The sequence below is a fragment of the Octopus sinensis genome, linkage group LG1 (assembly GCF_006345805.1).
Source record: "Octopus sinensis linkage group LG1, ASM634580v1, whole genome shotgun sequence".
Classification (NCBI taxonomy): domain Eukaryota; kingdom Metazoa; phylum Mollusca; class Cephalopoda; order Octopoda; family Octopodidae; genus Octopus; species Octopus sinensis.
This window is the reverse complement of record NC_042997.1, coordinates 56,449,685-56,474,491: the sequence shown is the minus strand read 5'-3', so window position 1 is coordinate 56,474,491 and position 24,807 is coordinate 56,449,685. Positions and strand designations below refer to the sequence as shown.

The following is a 24,807-nucleotide window of genomic DNA, read 5'->3' as shown; positions in this document are numbered from 1 at the left end:
GATGAAAACTTTTTGAAAACTTTGCATAGGCCTCTAAGCAGGTATCACCAAACTTTTGGCAAAATTTGATGTGGATTAACTGCTCATCTTTCTCTGTCATGGTCAATGAGATGATCACACACTACACACCTTCCTTCCAAAATAGTTGTAAACAGAGGAAGTAAGCTAGAATGTTAAAACTTAGTGTGCATGCACAACAAAGATTAAGGTCAATCTGTGCCAAGCAGCTTCACTCTGAGTATTTTAGCTTGTTACTATAGCAACAGTCCAGATACTTATTGATCATACCACATATTTCATCTTATAATTTTTCTCTCAATACCCTAGTGCTCTGTTGCACATGTATGCACGCACACACACACATGTGCACGCATTCACACACACACATATGCGTGCACACACACATATGCGTGCACACACACACACACACACAAAGGATACTTCTTTCAGTTACCACCTCCCAAATCTGTTGTTATTGTTGTTTTCATGTATTTATTTATTTCCACAATTATACTTGTAGCTGACGAATCCAATGGATCTGATATTCATTTCATAGAATGGAAAAGAACAACATTATCTGGGTCGACAAGTCCTTTTCACATCAACGACCCAAGATTTTATACTGTTGGTTATTGTAGAGGCAAAAGCAGTTTATATGTCAGCCAATTATCTCACGGTAAGCGTCATGTATTTTCATTGATTGTATTAATTTTTCAGAAATTTTTCAATGGATTTATTGTCGTAACTTTCCAGATGTATTTACATATATTCTGTTTCCTTTTATAATTTTATATATTCTCATTCGTCACTTGATGCAGTTTGTGTTCATATGAAAGCTTAGTATTGTTAAATGAAGGCATAAAAGAATTAAACATTTATACAAGAAATAAATGATTCCTTGTCTTCAATGATGGGATTGAGCTCATAAATATTTCTTACATTGGCACAAGATTACAAATTGTGAGGAGTAGATTCAACTGAATCAAACCTAAAACATGCCTAGTACTTAGTCCTTGGTAGAGGGATGAAACATTTGAGCCTGGCTGGACACAAGCCTGAAAATTTTGGAGATGGACTAGTCAATTACATTAACTCCAGTCATCAACTGATGAAGACAAATTGGTTGAAGGGTATTGGAGTAGAATGTCCTGTAGATCTTCTACTGCAAGTTTGCTTCTTAGGGACAGGAAAGATTATCAGGATTCTAAGCACTTGAAAGACCATTGAAAGCTTGTAGATACCTTAGGTTACAGGTAGTAATCTGCTATCCACATAAATCCTACCAGGAACAAGACCAAACCTGAGTCAAATCAATAATGATGATGACGACGACGGCGGCGGCAGCGGTGGCGACGACGATGACGACGACGACGGTTCCTTCATTATTAGCCACACAGACCCATATGTATAATGTAAAACATTATAGAAAAGGTTTTACTAAAAATGTAAGGAATGTGAACACAAATCATATTCAAGGTAAAGCTGGGTAAAAATGTGTACAAAAATTGTAACATGATCTTTAACCAGTTCTTCCCATTGGATCTGAGTTACCTTGTACCATTTCAGTGCACCTCTTCTTTTGTCTTTTCTGTCATTGAACTTCCATCAGCAGCTCAGAATAAAGCCTACTGTGAGATGTCAGGCATTGAATATACATTCATTGAATATGCATTCCACTCATCTCAGCTGTACTTTAATACTGGTAATAGCAGTGGCTGTAGTGTGTGTGTGTGTGTAGCAAATGGAATGTACAAACAATACATGGACTTGGCAAAGCACACATCTAGGAAGCTAATTACTCCAAATAACAGTTGATACTGGGTAGAAGGGGACTCTTTAGTCCTCCCACATGGGAAAGATCTCGCTAATGTTAATGACCCATTAAAACACAGCCATCCATACTGTAAGATTTACACACCAAAGTTGGCCAGCTTCTTCTCTTTGCTTTATGTGCAAGATGATGTAGACTGTGACAGCATGGAGAAGCAAAACAGTAACTGATGGATTTACATAAACATACTTTAACTGATTGTCTTCTCCAATTTTCTAAAGAAAAATTTTATTCATATTTTTTCAGTTCAATATATTATTTATTTTTAATTCTTTAAACTTTTTTTCTTCTAGAACCATGGCTTCGTAAAAGTTGTTTTTTAACAGATACTTCTCTACCAGAAATAGGTTGTTTAGCTCCAGAGGATGCTGCTATTTACTGTGAAATCCATTTGAAATCAAAGGTAGGATTTATCAAAAGTTTCAATTTTCTACTCATTCATTTTCTACTAAGGAAAGCACTTCTGTATTTCATGAGATACATAAATATTTCTTATACTTTTCCCTCATGTATTCAAGAATTGTAGATATCTCTCAGCTTGCTAGTGATATTTTGATTTCTGGTTTAGCCATTTTATATTTCTTCTTTGTATTTATGATTTCATCAATGGCCTGTTAAAGGATGAGTTCTACAGACTCACCTGAAAAAATTTGCCACTGGTACTAAACATTTCTTAATTTCTTTGTTCTTCATTATAGAAAAAGAATTTAGCTTCTCCAATATTAGAAGGAAAAAAATTTCAGTTCTACAATATTTCTCCAGTTAAAGAGAGGGAATTTCACTCTGATGAAGACTGCTCAAATTCAGATGACTTTCAAAAACGTATGTGATTTTTAAAAAATTAAATTTCCCTTAAGATAGAAAATAAATTAATTTTGTGGTTTGTTTAAGACTTTGTTGGGTCAAACAAACAGTTTTTCAATTATTCTTTAAAATGTATCTGCCTATATATTTACCTCTTATTACTTACCTGCCTTTATGCACACACACACACACACACACATGCATGTGTGCACGCACACACACACATGTTTAAACATACATACTGTAAATTCCGGGCTATAGCTGCTACTTTTTTTCCCACACTTTGAACATTGCAGTCAATACTATGGTGTAGCTAATGCATATTTTTTTTTGTCATGCCACATAAAACATTTTGCCTCACAACATTAGACCAATCAAATTGATGAGTAGGTCACAGAGGTCCAATGAAATTGTGCAATAAATCAAGAGTATTTTCACAATTCAATTACCAGTATTGTAAAGCTGTCATTTGTATTCACCCTCATCAACATGGAAAACACTCAAAGACAAGCATATGATGCAGTTTTTAAGTTGAAGGTGATCAATTTGGCGGTTGAAGAAGGAAATCGAGCTGCTGCACATAAACTTGGCATAAATGAATCGATGGTGAGACAGTGGAGATGCCAGCAGGAAGAACTGAGTCATTACAAAAGTACTACGAAAGCTTTCAGAGGTAACCATAGCAGATGGCCTGAACTTGAAAACTTTCTTGAAGACTGGGTTAACACACAGAGAGCAAGCAGCTGCGGTGTTTCCACTGTGCAGATCAGACTGAAGGCTAAAACAATCACCACTAAAATGAAAATCGAAGATTTTAGAGGTGGGCCATTGTGGTGTTTTAGATTTATGAGAAGAAAAGGCCTGTCCGTCAGGGCACACACGACTTTGTGTCAGCAGCTCCCTCCCAACTACGAAGAAAAACTTGTTAACTTTCGTACATTCACTCAAACAAAGATAGTGGAGAATTCCATCGGGCCAGAAAATATCATAAATATGGATGAAGTACCTTTGATGTTTGACCTGCCTCTCACATCGGTTGTCAAGTGATGTTGGGGGGACAAACACAGACACACAGACACACAAACATATACACACACACATACATATATATATATATATATATACACACACATACATATATACGATGGGCTTCTTTCAATTTCCGTCTACCAAATGTTAGAGTACTTTGAATCAGACTTACAAAAAATCATAAAAAGGAAAGAAACAAAATCATAGGTCAAGGAGTTCAATCATTGTATGCTAGCATGAAATCTAACATTTAAAAAAAAATGATGATAATTTTGTTACTGAGTAGCCTTCATTTGTTCTACTTATGTTCTTTCATTTTCTAGACAATGTGTCATTTGAGAGCCATTTAGCTTCTATTTCTAGCAAGTCAAGTAATCACATTGAGGATCTTTCAATGTTGGTTTTAATTATGCTTTGTAATTTTAAGTCATAGTAAGGTAACATGTTGGCTGAATCATTAGCACAGTGGACAAAATGCTTAGCAGCATTTTGTCTGTCTTTACACTTGCCTTTCATCCTTCAGAGTCGATAAAATGAGTACCAGATGAGTGCTGGGGTTGATGTAATTGACTCAACCTACTCTCGAACTTGCTGGCCTTGTGCCAAAATTTTAAGTCATAGTAACATTAGCAGTTATAGCAAAGGTTAACACTAAATAAGATGATAACCATATATCAAAATATTGTATTTTTTCTCAAAATATATTTTTGTTAAAAGATTATATTAGTTGAAAGTACTTGTTTTTTGAAATTTTATTCTAATAAAAATCAAGTTTATGACAATTCAATATTATTAACTCTTTCAGCATTTCATGAAAGGAAATGTCCAAGTTTAATAATCAGAAGTAAGAAAATTGTAATGAACAGCCATGTTGATCAAAAGCATTTTACACTGAATCTTGCGGACAACAATATTTTGGACTTTATCTCTACAACATTAAGAAATGCTGTTCATCAAAAATGTTTGCAGTTTCTTCAGAAACTTAACGTTTCTAACAATCAGCTTGACACAATTTCAGAAGATTTGTTTAATGTAAGATTTTTTCTTATTTTCTCTTATTTCATTTTTGGTTGATTGTTTTGGACAATGATTGTGTGTGAGTGTGGAGAATGCTTCTCCAGTGGCCAGGAATATACCAAGAATGAGCCAGCACTTGGGATATTTTGAGACAATCATTTCATTCTGTCAGCTGGGACAATCTAATGGTAGAAGGTTCCTTCTCACATTTCATTGAGGGTAGTGAAAAACATGAGCAATAAGAAGCATCAGTTGTGGTGTGCAAGAGAGACGTTTGCGCTGGTATGGTCATGTGACGAGAATGGCTGAAGATAGTTGTGTGCAAAAGTGCCACACCCTAGCGGTTGAGGGAACCTGTGGAAGAGGTAGACCCAGGAAAACCTGGGACAAGGTGGTGAAGCACGACCTTCGAACTTTAGGTCTCACTAAGGAAATGACTAGAGACCGAGACCTATGGAAGTATGCTGTGCGTGAAAAGACCCGGCAAGACTAGTGAGACCATAACCCGTGGCCTCTACCTGGTATGTAGCCAGTCGACTTATACATACCTTTCCTTCTTGGGACACAAAACTCCACTTGTGAAGACCCGTTGAGGCAAGTGAAAATCAAAAATCAAAATCAAACCAAATCAAACCATATATCAGAAAGCAGAACCAAAATCAAAGTCGATCAACATCAATGGAAATTGCAGCTGTGATAACAGTGCCGGTGACGAGTAAGCAAACCATCCGATTGTGGCCGTTGCCAGCGCCGCCCTGACTGGCCTCCGTGCCAGTGGCACATAAAAAGCACCATCTGTTCGTGGCCGTTGCCAGCCTCGCCTGGCCCCCATGCCGGTGGCACGTAAAAAGCACCATCCGTTTGTGGCCGCTGCCAGCCTCACCCGGCCCCCGTGCCGGTGGCATGTAAAAAGCACCATCTGATCGTGGCCGTTGCCAGCCTTGCCTGGCCCCCGTGCAGGTGGCACGTAAAAAGCACCATCCATCTGTGGCCATTTGTCAGCTCCGTCTGGCACCTGTGCGGGTGGCACGTAAAAAGCAGCCACTACACTCACGGAGTGGTTGGCGTTAGGAAGGGCATCCAGCCGTAGAAACACTGCCAGATCAGACTGGGCCTGATGCAGCCTTCTGGCTTCACAGACCCCAGTTGAACCGTCCAACCCACGCTAGCATGGAAAGCGGACGCTAAATGATGATGATGATGATGATTATTATCATTATTATTATTATTATTATTATTATTATTATTATCATTATCATTATTATTATCATTATTATTATTATTATTATTATTATTATCATTATCATTATTATTATCATTATTATTTTTTTTTTTTTTTTTTTTTTTTTTCCTTTAGTTTCTGCCTGAACTGAAGGAATTGGACATGTCCAATAATAATCTTCAAAAATTCCCAACTACTGTTTTAAATTGTTCCCATTTGGAAACCCTAAAGATGAAACACAATAAGGTGTGGTATTTGTTTCAACATCATAAAAAAATTATTTTGTATATTCAGTTTGAATTTTCCTCTCAATTGTGGAAAGTTTTCTACAAAATTAATAATGAAATATTTTTTTCTTTCACTTTTTTATTTCATTTTTTTTTTGTTTAACACAGATTGAAGACTTTGAAGTCATTTCTTGTGCAACTTCTCCTGTTTTATTTAGTTTAAAGAAATTAAACTTATCGGGAAATACCCTAAAGCAGTTTCCATCTTGGCTTACAGAACATTTTCCTGGATTAGAATATTTGTACCTCAAAAAGTAAGAACTATTTTAACCTGTCCAAGTATGACCTTTTTATTAGTTACTTTTAAAACAAGAGACAATATATGCCAGTAGGTGTAACTGAGTGAAATTAGTGCAGGAAATATAATTTGTTAAAGCTTAAGAAGCAGACTTTTGTTTGAAGAAGGTTCAAAAGGAGATATTTTTAGGGAAAAAAAAGATTATGGGATCAGAAAAGTAAGAACTAAGACAATGATCAAAGGAAGAGAAATTGAGATATTACATAAGTTTAGGTTACTCAAGAAGACCTATACTCCATAGCAGAAGTGTTAAAACCAATCCCCCTGGAGGATTGATCTGCAAGAGCCCTTTGCTAGTGCCACATAAAAAGCACCCATGCAGTGGCATGTAAAAGCACCCAAGTGGTGCCACGTAAAAGCACCTGTGCAGTGCTATATTAAAGCACCCATGTTGTGCCACGTAAAAGTACCTGTGCAGTGCTATGTAAAAGTATTGCATTAGGAAGGGCATCCAGCTGTAGAAACCATGCCAAATCAGACTGGAACCTGGTGCAGCTCTCCAGCTTGCCAGCTCCGATTAAACTGTCCAATCCATGCCAGCATGGACAACAGATGTTAAATGATGAGGATGATTGTGTGTATGTATGTGTGTGTGTGTGTATGCAGCATAGAACTTGCAAGTTCAGGGATGACCAACAGCTCTAATCAATCTAGCAATAAAAATGTTAAAATCATGTTTTATGACAGATTCACAGTAGTTTAGTTTAACCTCAGCAAAAGGGTTGCCACCAATTTAAAAATAAGATGAATGGGAAGTTGGAGAACTGGATGAGAGAAGTTGTTTTATTCATCGTGTTTATTGTTAAAAGATTGTATTGAATATGACCAATCCAATAACGGATGATAAAGTAAGAGCAGAAAGTTCTTTTCATGCAGTAACTTAATTGGACATCTTCTGTGGTTATATGTAGATAAGATAGATAGATAGATAGATAGATAGAGAGAGAGAGAGAGAGAGAACGAGAGAATAAATGATAGTGTCTTCTGCTGTAGTGTGACTTTTTAAGTAGTAGTTTGGGCTGTTTGCATTGAAGATTCTTCATGTAGATAAATCTGGTTGTCAGAATCAAGTGATATTGAACATTGCATAACAAATGCACGACTATTTCCTTCCTTTGTTCTCTTGTCTGCCTCTCAGTCTTCTCCACCTCTGTCAATGGTTCTTAAACTGGTCTCTTTTTTATAAGTTCAGAAAAGGATAAGTTTGTAGTGATATGATACACACTTGCTAATTCCTCTGAAATTTCAAATTCTCAAAGTAAAATACACACGTTTATTTCTGATTTTGTTCTTTTAGCATGAAGATGACTGTGATTGAGAACAAACCGCTTCAATTAAGAAGGCTTTTAAAACTGAATCTATCAGGCAATCAAATCACCACTATACCTGAATTGTTTTTTATTGGTTGCAATAAATTGACCATCTTTAAAATGAATGAAAATAATTTAGGTGAGTTTTCTAATAAGATTATTCTTTACAATTTACCTGAAGCATTTCTAAAAGGAAGAATTTTACTCATTAGTTATTTATTTTAGTTTCATTATATATACTCCTGTATATGCCTATGTTCCTCAAGTAAACACAAAGGAAGAATTTTTGAAATGTTGTTGTGGCTGCATGGTTAAAATGTTTGCATCTCAACACGTGGTTTTCAGGCTCAGTCCCATTGTGTGGCACCTTAGGCAAGTGTCTTCTCCTATAGCCCTGTGATGTAAGCATATATAAATATATATATATATATAAATATATATATGCTTACTTGGAAATAGATGCGTGACATTCAATTAAATAAATATAATATAAATATATGTGTATATATATATATATATATATATATATATATATATATATAATACAGTGTACATTTAAACACAAAAGAGGTATCCATCATAGGACTACCTGCACGCTAGAGAGGACAGTTAAATTCCAAACTACTATTAGGGATAAAATTTTGAATGGAATGAAAAATAAAAACGTCCTGTACCATATATGCATATATATACCTGTACCATATATGCATATATATATATATATATATATATATATACTCATATATAGGTATGTATGTATGTCTATATATATATATATATATATATATATATATATATACACACACACATATATATATATATATATATATATTTTTTTTTTTTAATAGTATATTATTATCAATATAAGGAAATCAATATCAAAACTCCTCAGAAAGATATACATATGTGAAAAATAATTGTTGTACTAAAAATATATAAATAAATATAAATATGTATAAAAATATATGTAAATATGTATAAGTATGAATATATAATGTATATGACAGTTTAAAAGTTTTGAATTAAGTATTTAAAGCATCTTACGATTGTTACACAGAAGTGTTGTCCCTATAATGAAATCCTATATTGATAAGCATTTATAGACAACGCTTCTGCTCTTCAGAGATATAAAATTTGAATTCTGTATAAATTATTGAATAATAGTTTGTTTTTTTTAAATTTGAAGTAATACTATAAAATGGTGTTTGTTTGAAAGATGAATTAAAAATTACTGCTTTTGATGAGAGTCTTTAAATCCATATATACTTCCTTGGTTATTCTTCTGCAATATTCCATAATATTCATATATAAAATCCATTATATTATCTTGTATTCCAAATATAGTTCATATAGTTAGTTTAGAAATGTGAAATTTGTATATACTTTAGTATGAGAATCTTGACATTCATATATGTCTTCTTGGTAATTCCTCTGTAGCAATCCAGAATACTTTTGTATAGAATTCATTATATTATCCGGTAATCCAAATATAGTTCATAATCCAAATATAGTTCATCCATTAATCCAAATATAGTTTATGAACTATATTTGGAATACAAGAAAATATAACGGATTTTACATATGAATATTATGGATTATTGCAGAAGAATAACCAAGGAAGTATCTAATCTAATATCCATTCACTCGAAGTCGACTCTCTTTTTGGAATTATTGCATTAAAATTTACCATTATCCAATATATCCTGCTCCTTGTAAGATGGCTAAGTGTAAAGATTAGAAAGCAATTTGGCTACTATTTTTAGCTGGTTAAGCAACCTGCTATCTGTGTTGATGCTGTTGGTGGTAGTGAATAAAGGGGCAGAAATTGATCATATCTTTATTGTGATAGAGGCAGTGGCAGTGGTGGTGTGGTAATAGTGGAGGTGGCAGTGGTGTGCAGCCGTGGTTACGGTGGCAGTGATGGTGGTTCAGCAGCAGGAGCACCATTACCATTGCTACACATTATGATTGTCATAATGATGATGTATATCTTGTTGAAATTAATTCTTACTTTACAGAAAAGTTACCAAGTGAAAAAGTTTTGAATGAATTACCAATGCTTCAGAGTCTTCATCTTACTCACAACAACCTTGGTACCAAAGAACCATGGTACCTTCCTAAGTTTATCTTGAAGCTACGCAGGTAAAAATAATTTATTAAAAAATATTTTACATTCCGTTTTTTGATTTGGTTTGCAAGATTCTTTATGTGAGTTCGTGTGTTGAAGCATATTCTGTTGTGTCTGGGGAGAGTCATTTTCTTTTTGTGCCTTATAATATAACACACTCACCGGTAAAATTTCCTCTTTTTTCTTATTTTTATTTTCCTAAAATTTTCGGCACAAAAAGAAAATGACTCTCCCCAGACACAACAGAATATTTTACATTCATTCTCAGAAAATTCTATTTGCCTGTCTTTCACCTTGTGATATGCGTACTAAATTCATTTGTCTTTTTGAAAGAGTTCCTTTCTGTTTGCATTGCCAATCATATTAGTGTATTTTTTGTCTTTATGTATGAGTGCAGCTGTTTGTTGCAGCTAGCATTCATCGTATGTGTGTGTGTGTGTGTGTGTGTGTGTGTTGTGTGTGTGTGTGTGTGTGTATCTGTATTGTTCTGTGTTTTAAGTTAGCAAATAAAATGTTATAAAGATATATATATATATATATATATAATATATATATATATATTATATATATATATATATATATACAGTAATCCCTTGCCATATCATGGGTCACCTATTGCTGTTTATTATTTAGGCTTAATTCAATTCCTCCAGGGTGTTGTTTTGCATTTATACTAAAATAATATATACAAATGCCAACCACTCTGAGAGTGTAATGGTTGCTTTTACATACCACTGGCTTGGGTGCCATTTGTGAGACACCAGGGTGCTTTTATGTGCTACTGGCATGGATGCCATTTACGTAACACTGGTATCTGCTACAACTGTAATTTTGCTCTGCTTGATGGGTCTTCTCATGCACGACATAATGCCAAAGGTCTTGGTCATTGCTTCCATGTGGCCCAACACTCAAAAGGAACTCAGCCACTTTGCCTCCATGAGGCCCAATGCTCGAAAGGTGTTCTTCACATTCCACCAGCACGGGTGCCAGTTACCACAACTATGACTTCACTTGGTTTGACGGGTCCTCTCAAACACAGCACATTGCCAAAGGTCTCAGTCACTAGTCATTGCCCCTGTGAGGCTCAAAGTTTGAAGATCATGCTTCACCACCTCATTCCATGTCTTTCTGAGTCTACCTCCCTCCACAGTTAGAGATCGGCACTTCTTTACACAGATCTCCTTGTCCATATGCATCACATGACTATACAAATGCAGTCGCCTCTCTGGCACACTACATCTGATGCCTCTTATACCTAACTTTTCTCTTAAGATGCTTACACTCTGTCAAACATGCACACTGACATTGCACATCCAGCAAAGCATACTGGTTTCATTTCTTTTAAGCCTATGCATGTCCTCAGCTGTCACAGCCCCTGTTTCACTACCATGCAGCATAGCTGTTCGCACATAGGCATCAAACAATCTGCCTTTCAACCTGAGAGAGAGGGAGAGAGCATTTCTAATTTAGGAAAAGTTTATATATTTCTGCTTGATCTTGTTTGTTCTTTTGAAAAGTTGATCTTTTCTACAACGTTTGTTGCTTTTATCTAGCAAGGCTTATGATCTTCTCATTTATCAGTTTTCATAATTTGCTTTTATGGTGACTGGCTCCATTTCCATTTCATTTATTTTTTTTTGCTTTGTATTCTAACAGGCACCACCTATACTTTAAACATTTTCATTGCTTCCTCACAATGAGTATGTTTAAAACATGATTGACAATGTATCGCACTATATAAATAAGAATGAACCCTTACAAAGACTGTTGAATCTAATACTTGTATGACAAGGTTGCTGGGTGTAATGAAAATATTCTAAGACTGAATGCAAATATTCAACAATAGCAATAATAATAAAAGAAGTAAAATGTGAAGAAGCAGTGAAAGTTAATGTGTTTTAAAAATAGGTGTGGTACCATAAAGTACAAAAGAAATAACTAAAATGGATTATAGCTGGGCTTGATACACAGGGTGAAACCTGATATATATATATATATCATCATCATCATCATCATCATCATCATCATCATCATCATCATCGTTTAACGTCCGTTTTCCATGCTAGCATGGGTTGGACGGTTCGACCAGGGTCTGGGAAGCCAGGAGGCTGCACCAGGCTCCAGTCTGATCTGGCAGTGTTTCTACAGCTGGATGCCCTTCCTAATGCCAACCACTCCATGAATGTAGTGGGTGCACATACACTTGTGTGTGTTTGTGTGTGTACACATACACTCACACATACACACATAAATATGCACTTACATTGGGTTTTTAAAAATGAACCGTCTTAAATATTTGTCTTCCATTTCAGCAATTCTTACCACTCTTGTATGATGTAGCTTTTGGGTTAGGGATAAGTGGGAGTGGTGAAAAGTGAGATTTGTGATACTCATGGCTTTCTCAAATGCATTGTGTGTTGCATGTATTTAGATGCAGCTTCCACTCTGAGAATTACTCACTATCTCTTTGGCTGCAACTATTCACACAAAGTCTTCTGTCTGATAATGACTCACTATCTCTCTGAACCAAATCTTTAGTCTGAAAATTACTCAATGTCTCCATGTACTGCTTCTAATTGTATCTTCCTTTGAGTAGTGTCTCTACTTGCTAAAGGGTACAGTTAGAAGTACTTCTTTATTAGAGCCCTGCTCCAACCAGACACAACAGGGGACTGACCTATGGCCAGTGCTTTAGTATACAGCACTATTTGATGGCAGGTCCACTCATAGCTACTGACTTCCAACTAAGTTACATACAATCAAAGTAATTGGTTGGTAATAACCAATGCACAAGACAAACTTGGCAGTATTATAGGCCCTCGGGCAAATCAATACATAAGCATATATTTATTGACAGCAAGCTATGACATACATAGGTCAGACTTGGGTCCCTAAAACCATCAGGCCTTTGGATCACTATCCATTGTGCCCATGCCTTAAAATGACTCTGCAAATAAGTTATGGTTTCTCCTTTCCTTTCCTCACCAGTTTCAGATGCCTGACAAAGAATATTATGTGTGCTGCCCTTCCTTATAAAAATGAAAGTGAAACAAATAAGTTCTCCACTTTGAAGAGAACTTGAAAACTTTACTTTAGTGTCTGACATGGACAAGCAGATGTCATTGAAAACAATATAATTATTTTTCTCCCTGTGAAGCCGAATTTATAAAAAGAAAAGCATCTTTTATCTTTTAAACAATCGATTACTGTTTTGCTTTTTATTTGTTTTTCTTTTTTAGTCTGGTCTGTCTAGATTTAAGGTTCAACAATCTCACCAATATTTGTCCACCAGCTATGTGGGCTTGTGAAGAACTGAAAAAATTGTATATTTCTGATAACCTTATATGTGATGTAAGTTGATTAAAATTATTCATTATATATCTGTGTGTATGTTTCAGTTACTATATGTATTTGTGTATGTGTGTGGGGGGGGAGGGGGTGCATGTTAAAGAAGAAGCACTTTTAGAAAATTGGAATAAATGAAAGCAAGCAAAATAAAAGCCCACAAATCAAAGAAAATAAGAATTCAATTATTTATGAAATGATATATTGTTATTTCTTTGGCCCAGGCAAACTGATAAATCAGCCTGGGAATCAAAATCTTTCTAGCCATGACTGTCTCATCTTATTTCCTGGCATTGTATTTAGTACTGCATAATCTGACATATTATTCCATTTCACAATCATGTAGATATGTTATTTTGTAGCGGCAGCGGTGTCATTTAACATCTGTCTTCCATGCTGGCATGGGTTAGATGGTCTGACAGGAGCTGGCAAGTTGGAGAGTTTGCACCAGGCTCCATTGTCTGCTTTGGCATGGTTTCTATGGCTGGATGCCCTTCTTAATGCAAACCACTTTACAGAGTGTACTGGGTGCTTTTTATGTAGCACCAGTACTGGTGCTTTTTACATGGCACCAACTTCAGTGGGGTCACCAAGTAACTCATGAGTTGAAGACTTCTCAGCTGGAAGATGGAATGAAACTGAGAAAAGTAGCTTTGTGCCAGGTGAGAGGTTAAAGTATAATAATGGGATAGAAATAGAGTTAGAGAGAAAGATAGATAGACAGTGTGTGTGTGTGAGAGAGAGAGAGAGAGAGAGAGGATAGATGGTGTTGGAAATGCATCAGGACCTATGCACAGGGGATGGGGAGAGTATAAGTGGTCAGGAGGTGGATAGATAGAGGGGGGTGTTCCAGATATTTGTTGATTTATGTTATTTCTGACATATTTGTTAACTTCCTATACATGCACTAGATTTTAAATTCATAAGAGAAAAAGAATAAGACTTTCAGTGATGTTCATGCCCTTCTAGGTGAAATGGGCCTTGAACATGCCTCACTTTAAGATTACTTTTACTCTATACCACTCACCATTCACTATTATATTCTTATGCAATGTTTAATTAATTTTTCTCTTCTCATATTCTCTTTTGACACTCCCAACTTTCTCTCTCTCTCTTTCTAATGTACACATAAACAAACACTTATATTACCTTAAAGCTTATTTTAACCCTTTTGTTATCAACCCGGCTGAAACTGGCTCTGGCTCTGAGTACAAATGTCTTGTTTTCATAAGTTTTGAATTAAAATCTTCCACCAAACCTTAGTCACAATTTATGTTCCTAAAACTAGCTGAATGATAACTAAGTTATTTTACTTAATTCTTTGTTATATTTAAAGTAATTCAAAGAAACACAGAGCATCTCAAAATGAATACAGTAATGAAAGGGTTAAATATAATTTACATCTCAGAACCTTTATTTAATATTAACTTTTTCTTTTATTATCTTTTCTCCTTCTTAACTTACATTTTGAATGTTAACCTTCACAGTAAAAGTAAGCATATCTTCATGTACTAAAAGACACTGTTCCAACATGGCCTTGACTAAAATGCACTAAAGAACTAAAAAGATTAATTCACAAGATGTCTATGATTGTCATAATTTACTTTTGTTATGGATTTATTAGTTAGAAAAATATATGAAAATCGAGAATAGGTGTTTTAATACATACATCTTTTTTTTCACGTTGATCTCAAGCTGTAAATTTTATTCTAATAAAATGTTTTTTAAATTTTATATATATATAGTTAGATTTATCAAAAGGTGCAAAGAATTGGAGTAACTTGGAAGTTTTGGACATTTCTCACAATCTCTTATCCAATGTATGTATTTTGTTTTATTTCTCACTCATATTAAGAAGTGTTTCTTTTTTTCTTTTTATTTATAATTACAATATTTTCATTTTCGTTCACCAGTAGAAATAGTGACTTGTAACATCTCTACCTCATTTCTCTAGACAGTTCCATTTAACTTTAACTTATCTTATACGAAATTAAATACTTTCTGGTGTTTTTACTTAAAAGGAAAATTAATATCACACATGCCATTGTTGTCAACACCACCACCACCAAAGTAGGACAGAATGGTGAGAAAAGATCTTCAGATGCTGGGCTTCACTGAAAAAATGACAAGGGACTGGGAGTTGTGGAAATTTCTTGTGTTTGAGATGTATTAAGCCAAGTAAAATCACTGTCATCCATACATACAGGATTGTCCTTTACAAGTGCCGGTGCCAAGTAAAAGGCACTTGTGCTGGTGTTGCATAACTGCACTCATGCTGGTGGCAAGTAAAAAGTATCCAGAACACTCTATAAAGTGTTTGGCATTAGGAAGGGTATTCAGCTGTAGAAACCATGTCACAACAGACAACAGGAGTCTGGACTGCTCCCCGGCTGACCAGCTCCTGTCAAACCGTCCAACCCATGCCAGCATGGAAAACAGATGTTAAACAATGATGACAACAATGATGATGATGATGATTAGTCAACTGTTAATCATTTAACCAATTGGCTAATAATGATAAAAGAAGTGAAATAATATCAGTGTATGTGTGTGCTTATTATTGGCATAATGACCTCCCAAGATGCAACAAATTTATCAATGGAACATTTGGTTGTTGTTGCTTAACCCTAGTTCTACTCTGATTGAGAAGATCTAAGATCAGAAGCATTCCAACTGTAACCAGCTCATTGTTTTTTAAGGGACTAATGGAAGGTCATTAGTTAACATCCTTCGACTCACAGTCAGAATACTAGTTCCTGTCTGGAATGCTTAGTAGATGGACTATTGATTATAATAAAGTCTTTGATTCAGTTCTTCATCAAAGACTTGGCATGAAAACTTTTGGCTCTAAGCTTATGAAAAAATATTTTATAACAAACTTATCTTTAAAGACAGAATTTATGATGAATGTGTCCTTATGATATATTTCTTATTTAGCTTCCAAGACAAATTGGTCACTTGAAGTCACTGCGGTCTTTGAACTTTAGCTACAATAAAGGAATTACTTGCCTTCCAGATGAACTTGGAGCTTGTGACAAAATATGGGAGGTATGGATTTTATTCTGTGCTTATATTACTACTGTTTCTTTATATACATATACCCTAGAGCAACCTAACATCAGAAATAAGCTTCTCAATCTGTGACATTAGGAAAATGAAAGATAAACCTTCCACCTTAACATCTTTGAATAATTTCAGTTAATTGTATTTCAGTTAAATAATATAAGTTATGTAAAATTCATTTTGCCCAGAGACAGTGTTCATCCACAAATATCCTTCATATCTCTGCAGTTGTTCTTAGCTCTAGCAGTTACAATGCTTTGTTAATGAGACCTAATATTATCAAAAATATGCCCAAAGTTGTCACCATACTGCAAAAGATTTGACTCATTATCAACTGTATTCCATACTTATTTAATTGTAATTAATTAAATTTCAGGATTGCTTCTCCTGTTGTTTAGAAATGATTTAATAATCACTAAGGGTGAAATTTTCATTTACTTGAACTTACTCAGATTTTCCTAACATGATTATGTCATCCATTACAATCTTACATAGTATTTGGGAGGTTAATGTTTGTCCAGACAAATGATGGCTTATGCTACAAAGTGAACCCATGTGTATTTATACTGGGATATCCATAAGAATGTATGATTACTGAGTTCTTGCCTAACTCTCCAGTTATGTCCTATAAAAATACATATGCCTTTCTGTAAGAATATCAGTGATTGCAAGAAAATTTTCATATAGTCTTTGATTGGGAGCTTTTCCACAAAGTATTTAGGATGGCCCATAAACATGTGGATGTAAACATCATCAAGTTGAGTTTCTAGGTATTTGGTGAGTGTCGAATGTATCCACTGCTATGTAATTTTAATTATTTCAGATTTCTTGGCTTACTACATTGAGTATGTTAGTGTCCATTTTACTATACAGGGTGTCCATAAATTACCTTTCCAACTTTGAAAAATAAGGATAACTCAGCAGAGATTATTGGAAAACATAGGCAAACAAACTGAGGTTTATTAGAAACATTAGAACACTTCTATGCAGGCTCCATTGGATTTCAACTTTAATTGATACAATAAATTGTGAAAGTTGTAAAGATAATTTATGAACACTCTGCATATGTAATGACTATAATTTTCTCCTATAAATGCCTATTTAGTTGATTAGTATAGAAGATTTGTACCATTTATCAGCATGGTATATCATCACAGCTTTTATTCTGTTCCTATTAACTTTAAATGCATTCCCCACCTACCTATTCTTCATTTGTTCCTTTTCAAAATAAAAACGTTTTCTCTTCAGATGCCACTGGATGGCCTAGAGATCTCCCTCAGTCGTACACTTATGAAAGGAAGAGTGAGAGACATCATTCTGGATCTCAGTTATAGATTAAAAAATGTATGTAACTTGATTCTTTCTTAATTTGTACAAACTAAAACCTATTTGAGTATTTTGTGGAGGCGCAATGGCCCAGTGGTTAGGGCAGCGGACTCACGGTCATAGGATTGCGGTTTTGATTCCCAGACCGGGCGTTGTGAGTGTTTATTGAGCGAAAACACCTAAAGCTCCACAAGGCTCCGGCAGGGGATGGTGGTGATCCCTGCTGTACTCTTTCACCACAACTTTCTCTCACTCTTACTTCCTGTTTCTGTTGTACCTGTATTTCAAAGGGCCGGCCTTGTCACTCTCTGTGTCACGCTGAATATCCCCGAGAACTACGTTAAGGGTACACGTGTCTGTGGAGTGCTCAGCCACTTACACGTTAATTTCATGAGCAGGCTGTTCCGTTGATTCGGATCAACCAGAACCCTCGTCCTCGTAACCGACAGAGTGCTTCCATCCATCCATTTGAGTATTTTACTCCTCTGAATTTATATCTCTCTTTACTCTTTTACTTGTTTCAGTCATTTGACTGCGGCCGTGCTGGAGCATCGCCTTTAGTCGAGCAAATTGACCCCAGTACTTATTCTTTGTAAGCCTAGTACTTATTCTATTGGTCTCTTTTGCTGAACCGCTAAGTTACACAGATGTAAACACACCAGCATCAGTTGTCAAGTGATGTTGGGGGGACAAACACAGACATACAAACATATACAAACACACATACATATATATATATATACGATGGGCTTCTTTCAGTTTCCGTCTACCAAATCCACTCACAAGGCTTTGGTCAGCCTGAGGCTATAGTAGAAGACACTTGCCTAAGGTGTCACGCAGTGGGACTGAACCCAGATCCATGTGGTTCGTAAGCAAGCTACTTACCACACAGCCACTCCTATGCCTGTTTGACATAAGCAAAGAGTTACACATTCTAATAACTTGAATGCATATATAATTATATTAGAGTGCACCAGACTTAAATATTCTGAGTTGAATGTCAAAAATAAACTGCTGGTGTTGACTCTGCTGTTTGACCCTTGATGTTGATAAAATGAGTAACAGACATGTATTAAAATCAGTTCAACCTACTACCACACTCCCCTTTTAAAAAATCTGTGTCCTTATGATCTTTGTAATAAGTCTACTATGCCTAGTTTCCCAGGGATATTTAACAACATTACCAACTTCTATGTGTTTTGTTATATGTCAAAAACATTGAAATTTCTGAGTTGGATTATTGTTATACTAATGAAATTTCTCAGCCCATGCCAGCATGGAACATGGTCGTTAAATGACGATGATGGCGATGACAATTTCTCAGAACATGATGAGAACAATGATGGCAATTAATAACAACTTTTGTGTTTCTCTACTCAAAACTATGTTTGTGTCAGACCAAATTCTGATTGTTACAAGCCTATAGGATGGGCTTAAACTCATCACCCTTATTTCTAATTTAGAAATCAGAAATAGATTATTATGGTAGTGAGCTGGCAGAAACGTTATCACACCGGGCGAAATGCTTAGTGGTATTTCGTCTGCCGTTACGTTCTGAGTTCAAATTCCGCCGAGGTCAACTTTGTCTTTCATCCTTTCAGGGTTGATAAATTAAGTACCAGTTTCATACAGGGGTTGATGTAATCGACTTAATCCCTTTGTCTGTTCTAGTTTGTCTCCTCTATGTTTAGCCCCTTGTGGGCAATAAAGAAATAAGAAATAGATTATTATTATTAGAAATAAAGCTCTGAGTTCAAACGGTCTATGGAATGTGTCTATCTTGAAATACTGTACCTAATGACAGAAATTGAACCATCTAGAATACTGTATTAAACAGGAAAAAAATTCATTTATGAAAATATATTTAATAGGCTAGAAATTTAACATTAATTAGGAATCTCTTTACTCAAGTTTTCTGTTCTGCGTTTATAGTGCCAGCGACAATATTCCATGAAGATGATGGTGATGGGTTATGGTGGCCATGGAAAAACAACACTGATCCGAAGTCTAATGAAAGAAAAGAAACAAGCAACTGGCACAGCAACTGTCGGTATTGTTGTTAAAAGATGGATGTGAGTCTAAAGTTTTCCATTTTTTACATATATTTATATTAGAGTGGTGTAATGGCCGAATGAAAATATTAAAGAGTGAACTCCACCTGATCTACTACATACAGTAACTAAATCATCTTCAAGCCACATTCTACTGACTTATAAAAAGACATACACATTAGATAATATATAAGCATTGTCATCATCATCATCATCCTTATCATCATCATCATCATCATTATCACCACCATCCTTTGACTTGATGCCCTTCCTCATACCAACTACTCAGAAAAATGTACCGAGTGTATTTTATTGAAGTACCAATACTTGAGAGATTGTCATGTCCTTTACAAAACTAAAGGGTACTCTCAATGCTACATTGTCCTTATTCACTCACCAGTTTACAGAATGTACTGGGTGTTCTGTATGGTGGTGCTAACATTTAAGAGGTTAAGACTAAAGTGTTCTGGTTACTCTACATTGCCTCCAATTGTTAAAGGCAGTGTGACTAAGAGAGTAAACAGAAAAGAGAATAACAAATAAAGAATGAGAGTGAGATGTCTTTTATATGCTGATAATTTTCTGAAATACGGAGATGTACTTGCATAACAAGTGACCTGATCTGAGATCGTGTGCTGAAACGAAAACAATTGCAGCGTGGAAGGTGTTCATAAGTCATTTAAGGAACACACAAAAACCGTTAGATTCACTTCAACATTTAAATTTAATTTGTCAAAATATTTTCGTCGCTTTTTTTGGAGTTTTTTCAGTGAACAGGTCACGGTCCCAAAGCGACGAAAATATTTTGACAAATTAAATTTAAATGCTGAAGTGAACCTTTCTGAAATAGTTTTCTGAATATGTTCCAGTGTTTTTAATGCATTTAAAGAAAGTCATTTGCTTAGCTGATATAGTTTTCGTAAGATAGTGAACATTTGTAAAAAATGTTTTTGCTTTAAGTCAAAAATGCAGTCAATCTTACTCATTCTATCCCAACCCTATCTTTTTTTTTTTTTTTGTCTTTTTACAGGTATATTCAGATATATTAAAAAACTGATTTTTTCAAAAATACTTTGGTTTGATATTATTATTATTCTCTTTGTCTTTTCTTCCTAATCATATGCACTTTTTAAAATTAACAAATCTGTTTCCAGATACAAACATTACCGGCACAAGAAAACTGTTAACTATTGCATTACAACATGGGATTTTGCTGGCCAAGAAGATTTTTACAGTACACACCAGTGTTTCATCTCTCGTCAAGCCATTTATTTGGTAAGATTATAAGGATTTACAACTATATATTTTTAATCGTATATGTGCTGGTACCACGTAAAAAGCACACTGAATACTCTGTTATAGTGGCTGGTATTAGGAAGGGCATTCAGCTGTAGAAACCATGCTTTAGCAGACAGTAGAGCTTGGCACAACCCTCTGATTTTCCAGTTCTTGTCAAACCATCTGAACCATGCCAGCTTGGGAAATAGATGTTAAATGATGATGATAATGTTGATATGTATGCTTGTATCTCCTTGTCTTGACACAGTGTGGTAGTTTTAAATGAGTGTCACTGTCATACAAGCAGTGTTGTTCATTTCCAATATCATACAAAAACATGTCTGGCCATAGGAGAATATTACTTTGCTTGGAAACAGATGAGGGTTGGGAACAGGAAGGGCATCTGGCCAGAGATGGTGATAATGAATGGCTATCTTAGATATGAATACTCCACATGTTCCATTCCAGATGTAAGCAGTACTCAAGTGTAGTGTGATATTGAACATTTAATAACTTTAGTGAATGTTCAAAACTGAAGTATTTGGGGGACATCAAGATGTAAATTAACCTTCATAAAGCAGTCAAGGTCATGTGGTTGTTATTACAAGTTGTCAGAAATTGTAGAGTTAAAACTCTGATGTAATACTGAAGGTAGCATGTGATGTTTTGTTTCCTCTTTTTGTTGCATCCTACTAACTGTAAATATATTTTCATTTTATCAGGTTGTGTTTGATCTTCGACATAAACAAACAGATATCTTGAAATGTTGGCTTGCCAATATACAAGCGCAAGCTCCAGGATGCCCTGTTCTTGTTGTTGGCACTCATTATGATTTAATTCCTCATGGTACTATTAAACTTCTTTTTACTTGCTCTACTTCACTTCTAATCACTTTAAGCTATAGCTAACTTTTTACTACTGTAGATCAGCAATTTATGAAAACAAAATAAGTTTTCATTATATTTAATTACATTTATTTATTCATTGATTTATTCATTTATTTATTTTTTTCAGATGATGAATCTATTCAAGAAATAAAAAATAAAATATTCCAATTCCAAAGAATGCCACGTAAGTTTCTTCACTTCAATATTTTTACTATATTTGTACTATCATGCAAGAAAAGAACAACATAATAGTAGGGAGTGGTGATAGCTGACATAATGAATAACAGTAAATTTGGTTATTTGTTCATTTTTTCTCTTATCTTAAGTGCAAATGTCATTGCTATCCATTTAGCTTTTCAGTCATTTAAAGTTAATAAACTAAGTGCAACTAGGATAACACAAGTTCATGAGAAAGTAATGATGATCTAATCAACAATTAGTGGAAACAGCTCAAAATGAAATAAATTGGCTTGTTTTAGGCTTCTTATGAGGACTCAAAACATTTCAAAGAGAAAAATTTATGAACACATTCCATCCATCAATATAATATAATATAATGGCTTCAGTAGCAATTGAATTTCTATCTCTCTGTCCCTGTACATTTAAGAATTACAAGAATTAATAATATATTGCCATTGTATTAGTTGAGGATTTTAAAACCTTGAAATGTTGTTTTTTTATGTAGGCATAAAGCCTTAGATTTATAATAAAGGGTAAACGGTAGTTTATAATGTTTCATTCCTTTTCTGTTATTATTCATTTTACTATTTCTAGACTTTCCTAAAATCTATGATGTCATTATGGTGGACACTCGGACAGAAAACAAAAACATGGAACACCTCAGAAATACCATTAAAACTGTCATTGATTCGTGAGTAATATTTTGTTAATTAAAACCAGTATTTTACCCACTCCAACTATATCCTGAGTTTAAATCCTGAAAAAGCTTTCTTTGCTTTTATCCTTCAAATATCATGTACTGAAGTCAGTTCAGTTTAGTGGCTTTGAAATCCTGTCACAGTTAATTTAACCTTTCTTCCGACACCAATAAAGTAAAATATTGTCACGTACTGGGATCATTATAATTGACTAAATATCTCTCAAAATTTATGGCCTTGTACTTTTATTACAAATCAATATATTATAAATTCAAACTGTATTAGTGAGTTGATTTGGCATATAATTTGAGCTCAAAGACCTGGAGCATAAAACTTTAGTTTAGACTTATACTTTCTGTATATGTCAACCTACGTTTCCTTAAACCAGTTAAACACACTCTGAATTTGTTAGCACTAAAACCTGAGTACCTAAGACTGTTTAAATCCTTTATGGAATATTCATAGCAAACTTTCGACTTTGTCAAAATATAGCAGCTGTCAGAGGACTGATATACTTCATAACTTCACATTTCCTTTTACACTAGTATTTATTTCAGACACTACCCAGTCTCCAAATAGAATTAAAATGCAGATGTATTGCACTCTTTTTATCATGACACTTATTTGTACCTTAAATACTACCATTAATAGTCTACTTGTTATTTAACTGTGCATGCTACAACAAGATGTTATAGATGCTACAAATAAAAACCCCATACAGCTATATTAAAATCTTTAGTACTGTATACTGTAAATTAGAGTTAAGGTTATGAAGGCTAGTTATCTTAATAGAAAACTGGTTCTGTTGGTAAGCTTCTTTAATCCACAAGCAGCACTTCTTATAGAACATAGTGTACACAACAAAGCAACTTTGATTAAAGTTAGCACCTCTATGTACAGTATATAATTATAATAGAACACTGTAGTATGTCTTGTCCCCAATCCACCATTTGTATCAGTGATTTAAAAAATAATGCTACTGTGCTACCAATACCACATCACCAGTTTTGAAGTTATTAGCCCATTACATTGCCATCATACAATTTTCAGAAGATCATCATTTCCATATTGCTCCACTTCTTACAAAGCCTGCATGGTCAAAACAATTTACTATACTACAAAAGCTTAAAGCTCTTGTCAGCATCCTCTCATGCACACACCTATTTCTTTACTACCCACAAGGAGCTAAACACAGAGAGGACAAACAAGGACAGACAAACGGATTAAGTGGATTATATCGACCCCAGTGCATAACTGGTACTTATTTAATCGACCCCGAAAGGATGAAAGACAAAGTCGACCTCGGCGGAATTTGAACTCAGAACGTAACGGCAGACGAAATACGGCTACGCATTTCACCCAGCGTGCTAACGTTCCTGCCAGCTCGCCACCTCTCATGCACATACCAATGTGACAACATTGTGCCTGAAGCTAAAGTCCAACATACCTTCTTGCTCAGTTATAATTCTTTAACACACATTGTATTCAACTTTTAAATAGTTGAAGATATTGTATGCTCATGGTTCCTATATCAAAAAGGATGAAATATGATGCTAGTTTGAAACTGAAAGTTGTCACATGTGCAAACTTTCCAAACAGCAGTGTTTCAGCAAGGAAGATGGACTCAATGAAAAAACTGCAGGATTTGAAGACAAGTGAAGCATCTTTGCTGAAATTATCTTTGAATAAATATTATGTAAGAACTGACATTTGTCTCAAATCTGAGGTGGCAAACTTCTTAGAAGTTTGGGTCAATGAAACTTGTCAAGATGGCTTTAAAGTCATCCAAACTAGCATGTATACAGAAGCACTTATATGAGCAAAACTATACCCAAATGAGAAAGAAATTTATTTCAAAATAATAAATAAACTGTTATACTTGATTTATGATGGGGAAGAATTTAGTGTTGCAGCAGAAACTCCTTGAAAACCATTAACATTAACATATATTTAGGTATTTCATTGAATTTGGAATGCAACATCACTGCACTCTTGAATACAGGTCTTAATTATATTAATCCTAAAATGTACAAAATATGCAGATCTTCACATC

General features: G+C 34.8%; 1 protein-coding gene across 5 annotated transcripts in view; it reads left to right on the top strand.

The window, feature by feature from the left end:
* LOC115217677 (leucine-rich repeat serine/threonine-protein kinase 2) overlaps nt 1–24,807 on the top strand; it is a 146,424-nt gene that overhangs the window by 76,172 nt on the left and 45,445 nt on the right. For all 5 annotated transcript variants that reach the window (XR_004998223.1, XM_029787452.2, XM_029787438.2 and 2 more), the window contains exons 24-40: nt 521–676; nt 2,125–2,234; nt 2,530–2,653; nt 4,470–4,696; nt 6,039–6,149; nt 6,299–6,444; nt 7,786–7,937; nt 9,817–9,940; nt 13,166–13,277; nt 15,017–15,091; nt 16,209–16,319; nt 17,583–17,678; nt 19,593–19,732; nt 20,866–20,986; nt 21,712–21,835; nt 22,004–22,060; nt 22,651–22,747. Coding sequence is in view for 4 of the 5 variants with exons in the window: in XM_029787452.2 (XP_029643312.1) it covers nt 521–676; nt 2,125–2,234; nt 2,530–2,653; nt 4,470–4,696; nt 6,039–6,149; nt 6,299–6,444; nt 7,786–7,937; nt 9,817–9,940; nt 13,166–13,277; nt 15,017–15,091; nt 16,209–16,319; nt 17,583–17,678; nt 19,593–19,732; nt 20,866–20,986; nt 21,712–21,835; nt 22,004–22,060; nt 22,651–22,747 (2,083 nt within the window). In the remaining variant the exon portion in view is untranslated. The remainder of the gene's footprint in view (nt 1–520; nt 677–2,124; nt 2,235–2,529; nt 2,654–4,469; nt 4,697–6,038; nt 6,150–6,298; nt 6,445–7,785; nt 7,938–9,816; nt 9,941–13,165; nt 13,278–15,016; nt 15,092–16,208; nt 16,320–17,582; nt 17,679–19,592; nt 19,733–20,865; nt 20,987–21,711; nt 21,836–22,003; nt 22,061–22,650; nt 22,748–24,807) is intronic.